A 12,318-nucleotide genomic window follows, 5' to 3' on the forward strand; every position below is an offset into this window, starting at 1 on the left:
CATAAAAATTACATCAAAAATAACTGGGAGCAACAATCTCTTTTCCTTAATATCTCTTAATCTCAATGAACATAATTTACCAATAAAAACATAGACTAACAGACTGGATATGTAAACAGAATCCAGCATTTTGCTACATAGAAATCTATCTCAGTGACAAAGATAGGCACTCCAAGCTACAGGACCACATATGTAGGGACCTTGGTCAGACCTATACAAACTGCCTGATTGTTGATTCCATCTCTGTAAATCTCTGTAAGCTTATTTGATCCGGTGGGCTGTGTTTTCTTGGTATTTTCAACTACTCTAACTACTGCAGTCTTTTACCCGTTCTGTGGCGCTTCCGTGGCTCTGCCTATATTTCTGCCTATGTGCCTCTGCTTTAGGTCTCATTGGTTGCTGAATGGCAGGCATCAGATTAAAATTGGGCTAGCCAGTTCCCCAGGAGTATAACAATGAGCATAGCATAGTTATGCAAGGTTCCCATTGACAAACATAACAGAGTATCATTGATAGTGTCAGGGGTTGGTTCTTGCCCATAGGATGGTTTACAATTTGTGCTGGCAATTAATTGGAAATTGCCTCAGTTTCTCCTTCATCTTTGTCTAGGCAGTGTTTCCCATTAATAAATATATCCATTTTATGTTCTCAACACTACCTACCTCTCAACATTACCTGACAGTCACTACTCTATTCCCTTTCTCTCATAGGGTTTCCCCATGGGTCTACCTTGAACCTAATGCATCAAGTCTCTGCAGGATCAGGTGGATCCTCTCCTTTTGAGGCCACTCAAGGCAGCCTAGGTAGAAGAATGGCTCCAGAGACAGCCAATAGCTTCCAATCTAGTTATTGGGGGACCCACATGAAGACTGAGGTGCACATCTGCTAAATATATTATGGGGGCCTAAGTTCAACCCATGTGTGTGTGTGTGTGTGTGTGTGTGTGTGTGTGTGTGTGTGGTCTTTTGTTGGCTACTGAGTCTGTGAGAGCTCCCAAGAGGGCTGGTCCCCAGGTTTTGCCATTCTTCTCCAACATCCACTCTGCTGATTTTATAGGTGTGTGCCAAATGAGTCTGTTACTCTCAGTTTCTTTTCCTAACTAATGTGCAGTTAATTTTTCTTTAAATAAAAGTACTTTCTTTTCTTTATTCGATATATTTTCATTTACATTTCAAATGATTTCCCCTTTTCTAGACCCCCAAACCCCGAAAGTCCCATCAGCCCCCTTCCCTCCCTCTGTTCTCCCCCCCCACCCCTTCCCAATTCCCTGTTCTGGTTTTGTGCTATAATGCTTGACTGAGTCTTTCCAGAACTGGGGGCCACTCCTCTGTTCTTCTTGTACCTCATTTGATGTGTGGATTATGTTTTTGGTATTCCAGTTTTCTAGGTTAATATCCACTTATTAGTGAGTGCATACCATGATTCATTTTTTGAGTCTGGGTTACCTCACTTAGTATGATGTTCTCCAGCTCCATCCATTTGCCTAAGAATTTCATGAATTCATTGTTTCTAATGGCTGAATAGTACTCCACTGTGTATATATACCACATTTTTTTGCATCCACTCTTCTGTTGAAGGATACCTGGGTTCTTTCCAGCTTCTGGCAATTATAAATAGGGCTCCTATGAACATAGTGGAACATGTATCCTTATTACATGCTGGGGAAATCTTCTGGGTATATGCCCAGGAGTGGTATAGCAGGATCTTCTGGAAGTGAGGTGCCCAGTTTTCTGAGGAACTGCCAGACTGATTTCTAGAGTGGTTGTACCAATTTGCAACCCCACAAGCAGTGGAGGAGTGTTCCTCTTTCTCCACATCCTCGCCTACATCTGCTTCTCCTGAATTTTTAATCTTAGCCATTCTTACTGGTGTAAGGTGAAATCTCAGGGTTGTTTTGATTTGCATTTATAAAAGTGCTTTCTTGAGTACAGTTTGATCTGTCTCTTTTATTTGAGACAGTTTTTTATTCTGTAACAGCCATGGTAGTCCTGTGACTTACTCTGTAGTCAAGGCTGGTCTGGAACTCACAGAGATCTACCTGCTTTGGTGTTCCAAGTGTTGGGCTTAAGGAGTGCACCACCATATCTAACTTGAATTTAATTGAATGTGATCTCTTCTACTACATACCATTGCAAAATATCAAAACTCTTAGCATTATGGAACTAGAGCTGGATTTAACTGAGGGTTACTTATTGTGGAGATGGAGTGATGGCTCAGTGAGTCAGAGCAATAGTTGCTTCATCAGGAAAGCCTGGTTTAGTTCCCAACCTCCACTATGTGGCTCAGAACCATCCATTGGGAATTGTATTCCTTTGGAGTCTTAGCCCTCCTTCTGTCTGTAGGGTTCCAGGCATGCTTGCACATTACTGACACATGTTCATGTATTCACCTACATTTACAACAAAAGAAAAGATTGCTTGTTGATCTTGATTCTTGAAATTTGGTTCCTAATTGGTCTGGAATCCCATATATGCTATAACTCCAGACGCAGGGGCTCTGAATCCCTTTTTGAGGCACAGGGACCGCACACATGAGACATGAACACTCACAGAAAACTGAACAAAATGCAAATAAACTTGTAGAAAATGAATTAAGTTGGGTGTGGTAGGGCTCACTTTTGTTGTTGTTTTTTGAGACAGTTTTTCTCTGTGTAGCTCTGGCTTCCCTGGAACTCAGTCTTTAGACCAGACTGGCCTGGAACTGAGAAATCTGCCTGCCTCTGCCTTCCAAGTTTTGGGAATAAAGGAGTGCACCACCCCGTCAGGCTGGAAGGGCTCACTTTTAATGCCATGAATTGTGATGGAAGGATTCTATTCTCCAGGGCAACCTGTTCTTTGTTCCCAAAGCCTGTTTAGAAAAATTAATCCAGGAGTGGTGTTACATGCCTTTATGGTCAGTATTTGGAGGCAGAGTTAAACTCTGAGTGAGTTTGAGACTATTCCAGAATATCTGGTGATATGAAGAGTGATGATGTCACCCGAAGTAAATATTCATTAGGTAGTATTAAATCAGATTGTAGGTAAATAGTGTTAATTATTTTCTGAAAGGAATTTTTATAATTACTCTTGGCAGAACAGCTAGTACAATGACAGTTGTTTTGTTTTTCCATTACAAAGATTTATTCATCTTACTTTATTTTGGATTTTTTTGGTTTGTTTTTGGAGACAGGGTGTCTCTGTGTAACACTGGCTGTCCTGGCAATCAATCTGTAGACCAGGCTGGCCTTGAATTAAGAAATCTCTCTGCCTCTGGCTCCCAAGTGCTGGGATTGAAGGCATGTGCTACCACCTCCTGGCATTATTTTTGATTTCTTAACATAGGGCCTTTGTACGTAGTTCTAACTCTCCTGGAAGTGCTTATGTAAACAAGACTGCCTTCCACAAATGGAGATCCTCATCCATTTGCTTTGCAGGTAATGGGATTGAAAGGCTCTGTTATGATGCCCAGCCTTGCTTCATTTTTACATGTTGTACTGGATGGGTTAGTGTGTGAACTTGACACATTCTTTCACAGAGAAAGGAGCTTCAGTTGGGGAAATGCCTCCATGAGATTCAGCTGTGGGGTATTTTCTCAATTAGTGATCAAGGGGAGAGGGCCCCTCCTGGGTGGTACACTCATTTAATCCCTGTCATTGGGAGGCAGAGGCAGGCAGATTGCTGAGTTTTCTGAGGCCACCCAGGTTTGCAGGGTAGGTTCCAGGACTGCCAGGGCTACACAGAGAAACCCTGTCACAAACAGACAAACAAACAAACAAACAAACAAACAAACAAGTAGTCCATAATCATAATCTTCCTTATAAAGCCAAAGTGTCCAAGTCCTTCCCTTAATCCAGCCTTCTCTAACATTTTTTCCAGACACTGGAATTGGGTTACAGAGCAAACTAACCAAGGATGCTACTCCTTTCCAGGTTCCAGACAGCGCAGCTTTGGCACAACTAAAACCCTGAAGAAACAATGTCCATTGCCGTTATAACTAGAACTAGATAGGCCAGAACCTGTTGAAATCCTAGCAACTGTAATTAAATCTCTTTGGGGCTTCCAGTAAACATTCCTTGTGGTCTCACATTTCCAAACAGCACAGAAAATAATCTTCTGCACCACCCAACTATGACCATGGGATCTAGTCCTGCCATCTCAAGGACACATGTGAAAAGAACAAATGCTTAAATGGTCTCTAAGCACTGGATGTCTACATCCCACCTTTCAGATAAAACCTTCACATGACCAAGGATTTTGGGAGCAGGACTCTTTTCCATCATACTCAAGTGAACCTCCAAGGGGTAATTGCTTATTTAAGTGCCTAAACTGGGAGCTGACAAAGATCCAAACAAGATCAAGCCTCCTGGTGTAAGGAGGGTGGCTTTGAGAATTGATAGAAAACACCTGCTATCCAGTAAGGGCAAAGACTACACTTCAGGTTAATTTAGATGGCTCATAGGGATCCTGAGATGCCTTCATCATTAGTATCATAATCATTAGAAGGCTCAGGATCTGTGTCCACTTGGCGAAACAATCTTTTCAGTAGTCATTGATCTCCAATTCCTTTATGTGAAAAAACACAAACAGGATCTCATTCCCGTATTAAAACAGGGTTGGGGCCATTCCAAAGTATTAGTTAAAGGATCTCAACATTTAACCATGGCATATGAGCTGGAAGTGTCTGGATGCCAGCGATGATCTACTGCAGACTGACCTTTATATCAGTTTACAAAAAATTAAAACAAATAATGCAAAAGCGAGATGTGCTTTTGGTGACCTTGGAAGTTAAAACTCACCCTGTTTTGTTTTCTAAAGCTAATTTTTCAGATGCATTCAACAATTCCTTGTCCCATTGGATCATGAGGAATTTCAGTTTTATGTTCAATTCCTAATTCCTTGCAAAATTGTTCAAAGCTGTTTCCAGTGTATGCAGGCCCATTATCTGTCTTGCCAACTTTAGGCAGTCCCTTAGAAGTAAAATTCTGTAAACAATGAACAATAACCTTTCTAGAAGGTTCTCCTCTTAAAGCAGTTGCAACTAGAAATCCTGAAAAGCTGTCAATAGTCATATGTGCTAAGAGAAAAACTCATATAGTTAAGTGCCTCCAACAAGGAAATGGAGAGAGCTTACATTAGCAGCTTGACAGAACATCTGAAAGCTCTACAACCAAATGAAACAAATACATCCAAGAGGAATACATGGCAGGGAATAAACAAATTCAAGGCCAAAATCAACAAAGTAGAAACAAAAAGAATTATACAAAGAATCAACAAAACCAAGAGTTGGTTCTTTGAGAAAATCAACAAGATAGATAAACACTTAGCAGACTAACAAGAAGGAATAGAGGAAACACGCAAATTAATAAAATTGGAATGAAAAGGGAGATATAACAACAGAAACTGCAGAAATTCCAAATAATATCAGATCCTACTACAAAAGCTTATACTCAACAAAACTGGGAAATCTGGATGAAATGGACAGTTTTGTAGACACATGCCAGCTGCCAATGTTAAAACCTGATCAGATAAACCATCAAAATAGTCCCATAACACGTGAGGAAATAGATTCAGTTATTAACAGTCTTCCCAAAACACCACCATCACCACCACAACCACAACCACCACCACCACCACCACCACCAAAAACAACAACAACAACAACAACAACAAAAACAAAAACACAGGACCAGATGTGTTTGTTGGGAATTCTATCAGTTCTTCAAAGAAGACCTACTACGGATACTTTTCAAACTATTCCACAAATCAGAAACCCGAGGTATCCTTCACAATTCATTATATGAAGCCACAGTATTGCTTATACATAAACCAAACAAAGATTAAACAAGGAAAGAGAATTCCAGACCAATTTCCCTTGAGAACAGTGATCCAAAACTACTCAATAAAATTCTTGCTGACCGAATCCAAGAACACATCAAAACAGTAATTCACCAGGATCAAATAGGCTTCATCACAGCAATGCAAGTGTGGTTCAATATATAGAAATCTTTCAATGTAATCCACTACATAAAGAAACTCGAAAAAAAAATACCCCACAAGATCATTTAGTTAGATGCTGAGAAAGCATTTGACAAAATTCACTATCCCTTCATGTTAAAAGTCTTGGAATGATCAGGAATTCAAGGCCTATACCAAAACATAGTAAAAGCAATATACAGCAAACCAGAAGCCAACATCAAACTAAATAGAGGAAATTTGAAGTAATCCTACTAAAATTATGGTCCAGAAAATGTTGCCCACTCTTTCCCTATTTATTCAATATAGTACTTGAAGATCTATCTAGAGCATTTAGAGAACAAAAGGAGGTACAGTTTGTAACACTTGTCAAAATGTTACAAACTGGAAAGGAGGTAGTCAAAACATCACTATTTGCAGATGATATGATAGTATACTTATGCAACCCAATAAAACAACACTAGAGAACTCCTACAACTGAGAAACAATTTCTGCCATGTGGCTGGATGTAAAATTAACTCAATCAAATCAGTAGCCTTCCTCTACTCAAAGGATAAATAAGCTGAGAAAGAAAATAGGGTAATGACACCCTTTACCATAGTCACAAATAACATTACATATCTTGGTGTCACTCTAAGTATGCAAGTGAAAAATTTGTATGACAAGAATTTCAAGTCTCTGAAGAAAGAAATCAAAGCAGATCTCAGAATATGGAAAGATCTCTTTCATGATCATGGATTGGCAGAATTAATGTAGTAAAAATGGCCACCTTGCCAAAAGCAAACTACAGATTCAATGCACTCCCAGTCAAAACTATATAACCAAGACATGCAGAACATATTTATACCTTAAAAACCAGGCAGAAACAAAAGTAAGATGGCTACACACATTAAATTATTTAAACCAGACCAAAGGCCTGGTGTGGAAGGCATTCTCTTGGAGACATGGGATTAGGAATGTGATGAAAAATTGTGGGAGGGAGGTCTGGGAGGAAAGTAACAGCTGAACTGGGAAGTAATAAAAGTAAAATATAAAATGTAAAGAAATAAAGGATTACAAACCAAAAAATTTAAATTCATGGGTTCTATAAAATGAGGCTACACCTGGAGTAGCATCAAAGGGTGGGAGAGAATAATGGATTTGAATATTGCAAGTAGGAGGAGCCAAAGGGTGGGAGGGGCTTTGAATTCCAGGTTAGGAGAGATATATAAGGGCAGGTCTTCTAAGGAGAATTCAAAGACAGAGGACTGCGCAGGTTACAGGAAACCTCTTCATTCCTGGTGAATTGGTGAGTTGCATGAAATGTCTAAGGTTGCTATGTAAAGGGGATATCAAGTTGGGGAAAATTTGGGAGACAGTGGAGGAGGATTTTTGGTGATTTTTTTAGCCTGTATGGGTGTTTGATTGGTGAAGTATAAAATATGCCCTGTATACATGCAGAATATGTTATTTAAATTTAGTAGATGGTTCAAGTCTATCCCATAAATGTGAACAGTGCAGAGCAGTGATTTGCCCTGATCGGGGCACTCTATGGATGAGCTTTCAAGAGACCTCAAGGGGCTCTATTCTTCATTCTAAGCACAAGATTGAATCCTGGGCTGTTCAGAAAGCCTGGATCAATAGATAGTGAGGCCTGTCTATAGGACAAAGGAAAGAACTGACAATGGGATCTCAAGTGACCTTGGGACCAATTGAGGCTCCAGATTGCCTAGATAAGGCATAGTAGTGGCATTCTGACTCAAAAGTGTGACATCTTGGATGGTGTTTGGGTGAGCAGGCCCTCCTTCATCTAAAATCTGTAACCATTTTGGATGCATGGACCACACCTTTAATCCCAGGACTCGGAAACTAATGGCAAGTGGGTTTTTGTAATTGTGAGCCCTGGCTTGCATGTATAGTGTGAATCAGGAAGTCAGGGGCATGCACATGGAACCAGCCTCAGTCTCAGAAGAGAAAGTTTGGAGAAATAAATAGGTGTTAGTGGTGGCCGGAAACGTGCATGTCCTCTTGGCATCAGGATGAGAAGAGACGCATTTTTTGAGATTGCTCCTAGAGAGTAAGGAAAATTTTTATTTTCTCGATGGAGCCCATGTTAGGAGGAAATCCTACAGGATGGCTCAGTTCTTTGTTACACACCTATAGTCTTAGCCCTGCTTGGGAAGTAACAGTTAGGCTGATCCTTCTGAATTCTGTTTCAGCCTTGTGTTCTGTTTGACTCACATACAGCATAGTTCATTTAGCGAAACTCAGTCACAAAAGAAAAGAGTACAAAAAAAGTCTGTGATCTGGCCATATTTCCGTTAGATATTAAGTTGTGGCTACAGACTGGATGTTACAACAGGGTGTGTATAGCTGCTGGATTCTAGAGGATGAAAGGAGGAGCCTGTGGGAGGGTTCTTGATAGGGAGATTCAATTAAGGCTAAGTCCTTGGTATAGCACTTCAATATCAGGGGATCTGGCTTAGGTGTATGTGCCTTCTGACATCCAGAGTAATTAGATCATCAATGCTCTTGTTTAGAATACGGGAGTGGAAAGGGTCCATGGAAATGGGACATGTTCAATTGCCCTTGATTCTTTATTTTGTCACAGGGTGTCATACTGCAAGGAGGAGAAACTGGGATCATGTTTTTCCAATTATGATAATATTCCTTTGTTTAAAAAATATTTAATCTTTTTTACAATCCAGATTTTATCCCCCTTCTGGTCCTCCCACGGAAAGTTCCACATCCTGTAAGTCTAGTTTCCTTCTCAGGGAGAATGTCTTCACCCCACCCCTACCTATAAGAAGTCCCTGCCCACTTCGGGCCTCCAGTCTTTTTAGGGATAGGTACATCTTTTCTGAGGGAGTACAGTCCCACAGTTTTCTGCTGAGCATGTGTTGGGGGCCTCATATCAGCTGGTGTACGCTTAATTGGTGGTTGTCTAGTTTCTGAGAGATCTTGGGGGGTCCCGGTTAGTTGAGACTGCTGCTTTCTTTCTTCTATCTCTTGTATTCTCCTGGTAATGACTAATTATCCCAGATCTCATTCCTTGGTTTTCAATTTCCAGGGTTGCCTATATTTGTCTTTGTTATATCTACTTCCAATTCTAGGTCTTGGACTGCATTAATAAAAACATTCACTTTTTTGATTGTATCTTCCTGTATTGCTTATGGGATTTATGTGTTTCCTCTCTAAGTGCTTCTACCTGTTCACTTGTGTTTTCTTATATTTCTTTATGTGAGTTATTTATATCTCTTTAAAAGGATTCTATTATCATTAAGATAAGATTTTAGGTCATCTTCCTGACTTTCAAGTGCATTTGTCTATCCAGGGCTTGCTGTGGTGGGAGAAGTAGTTTCTGATAATGCCAAAGTTTCCTGGCTTCTGTTTCTCATGGTCTTGCTCTTGCCTCTTGTCATATGGTTATAGGGAGTTTTTTTTTCTGGTTGGGGTGTTTCTGTTTGGGAGTTTTCTTTTTTGTCCCTAGGTTGACTCAAGTCTCATGGTAGGCCAGTTGCCTTGGATGTGGCAAACCTCCCGTGGGATCTTCTGACTGTGGAACCTTCAGAGGGGCATGTACACTGGTGACTTGTTGCCCTGGTGGCCGTGTGTCTTCAGGGAGGCCTTCTTGAAGACCTTTGAATTGTGGGTTCTTTAGAGAGGCAGAGAAGCTGGAGATATGTTGCCCTGGCTGTGACACATCTACTAGGATGCCTTCATACTGTTTACTCTTGAGAGGATTTGTCAAGCTGTTGCCCTATGTTTAGCTGTTAACCAGGGAAGCATAAGTACTGTAGGTTTTGTTTCCCTGCATGCAAAAGAATTCCCGACATGCTTTCAGACTGTCGATTCAGTTTCTCTGCATGCTGCAGTGCCCCTGGGAGGTCTTCAGACTTTGGTGTCAGTTGTCCATTTACTCTGTTTGCAGAATTCCTGGGTTTGTGATTTGACTTTTGTGTCAGTTGCCCTGCATGCCACAGAAATCCTGTGAAGCCTTCAGGCTTTTATTTTCATCGGCAGAGGCAGACTAGCTAGTAGTCTGTCCCAACAAAATTTCACAGCCAGAAGTGTAGGATATGGAAAATTTAAACATTGGAAATGAACATTCAATTGCCAGCTTACCTGGACTGGCAACCTCTTGTTAATACTGGAGCCAAGTGCATATTTATTTCAATACTGAGAATACTTGTAAGATTTGGAAACAGAGGCAGTTGTTCAGAAAGAATGAAGCTCCTGTCTGATTCCTGCTCTGTAACAGTCCAAACCAAATGCTGGGTAGGCAGTATGGGTAAATCAGTGCTCTCTGTACGTTTTTTGACGTGTTTTCTTTTACTAGATTCTCCAGAACATATTCCAATAGGTTCGGAACACACATAGGGCTGAAGGTCCCTCCTTGTATCCAAAATTCCAAATGCCTTCAAGTGCACCCATAGAAACCAGACCCCAAAGGCTTCAAGAGCCTGCAAGGAACTTACCCTTTCAAATGCATCACAGTCCCATATTGACCCCAACAAATCCAATGCAATCAAGTCTTTCAGTCCCTGAAAGGGACCTACATCAGCAAGAGTTCCAAGGACCATCAAGAAAATCAGGTATCCAAATGCAACTAGATCCTGTACTGGGCCCAGGTTTACCTACTTTGAAAAAACCCTCAGGGCGTCTAAGTTATCAAATACATAATTGAAATCTTGTTTCCATGTTCTCATAGGATCTGTGGTACTGTCAGAGAAATATGGTGACCATCAATCTGGCCCTGTGACTTCAAGAAAGGTGCGGAAGGAACGCATTGTGTACTCCAAAAAACAAAAGCACCTGTTGCAAGAACATTTTGATAAGTGTCAGTACCCAAACCAGGATCAATGTGTGAAGCTGGCAGAGTTAGTTGGTGTGACAGCGAGGGACATCAAGGTCTGCTCCTCTCTTTTCCCTCAATCCAACAGCAAAAATCTACACTTTCCCATCAGAAACTTTAATTTTGTTCTTAAATGCTTAGGGCAGTGATGACAGTTTTAGGTGGTGGATATTTATGAATCAAATGCTGGGACTCAAATTTTTATCAACCTGGTAGCAATATAGAATAGCATTGTTTCCATGCAGGGTCTCAGAAACCTAATCACCAGAGCTCCTGCTAAAATACAGGACACACTGGCTCAATCTCCCCAGTCTTATGTTGTCTGGTCATACACAATCTACTTTATTATAATATCTTAGCCATCTTGAGTTTCCTGCTTCTTTGTTTCTGACATGTGAATCATTGCTATACAAACACCTTTTATCCAAAATCTTCACCTTGTGGTCCTGTTAGGGGACAACAGGCATTCTTCTGATATCTTCTTTCTTTTCCAGATCTGGTTTAAGAACAGCCGAGCTAAGTACAAGCGGATGGCTCTCCAGAATATTACAGAAGCTTTGCCAGAGACCAATGGAAGTTCAAAACCAGTTTTTGAATCAACCCACTTTCCTGGTTCCATACCTCTTGTTGCTGCTGAGAATGGAGAGCCCATGTGTTCAGGCACATTTAGTGAGGTTTCCATTCCCAAACTCAACTGCATCCAGGAATCTTCTCTGCATCATTATCAGGCCAGTGATGCAGACAGGTGTAGTCAGCAGGAAGATCTGCTTGTTGGCCATGCTCCCATTATAGATTGGGATTCTGGTCAATCAGCAGCAGTTGAAGCCCAGACTGATCTAGCAGTGACTGAATCTACAGATGTCCTAGAAGCTGCCACCCATTGCCCAGAGGAGGCTCAAGGTTCAGGTCCATCTGCAGAGGAACTCTGGCAAAGAATCCTTGACGACTTGGAGAAATCCGAGGACTGGCTTACTCCAGTGACTGAATCTACAGATGTCCTAGAAGCTGCCACCCATTGCCCAGAGGAGGCTCAAGGTTCAGGTCCATCTGCAGAGGAACTCTGGCAAAGAATCATTGACGACTTTGACATACCCGAGGACTGGCTTACTCCAGTGACTGAATCTACAGATGTCCTAGAAGCTGCCACCCATTGCCCAGAGGAGGCTCGAGGTTCAGGTCCATCTGCAGAGGAACTCTGGCAAAGAATCCTTGACGACTTTGACAAATCCGAGGACTGGCTTACTCTGGATTACACCCCAAATCCAACTTACTTCTCTCAGCTCCTTGACCATTCCAGACATTTATAGTCATGAAGAAGTGTGTTATGTACACCCTTCATCTCAGTATTTGTGGGAATTAACCAGGCCTTTCTGTAGACGTTGTGTACCACTGTGGTTTATATAGAGGGGTTGTTTCAAAGCAACTGTAAATATTCATTCTTCATTGTTACATTATGTTCTCATGAAATAAAAGGAGAAATAGTTCCTGAAAATTATTTTATTACATATATTATCCATTTACATTCCAGTCACT

General features: G+C 41.0%; 1 protein-coding gene across 1 annotated transcript; it reads left to right on the forward strand.

Moving 5' to 3' along the window:
* Positions 1-10,317: 10,317 nt before the first annotated feature.
* LOC127683591 (homeobox protein DLX-4-like) lies at positions 10,318-11,726 on the forward strand (the record flags this gene model as incomplete). The annotated part of the gene is made up of 3 exons (XM_052180923.1): positions 10,318-10,525; positions 10,642-10,841; positions 11,280-11,726. Coding segments are annotated over 3 exons (855 nt in total), but the record flags the coding sequence as incomplete, so codon positions are not given.
* Positions 11,727-12,318: the final 592 nt, after the last annotated feature.

Source organism: Apodemus sylvaticus, chromosome 1 (genome assembly GCF_947179515.1).
Source record: "Apodemus sylvaticus chromosome 1, mApoSyl1.1, whole genome shotgun sequence".
Classification (NCBI taxonomy): domain Eukaryota; kingdom Metazoa; phylum Chordata; class Mammalia; order Rodentia; family Muridae; genus Apodemus; species Apodemus sylvaticus.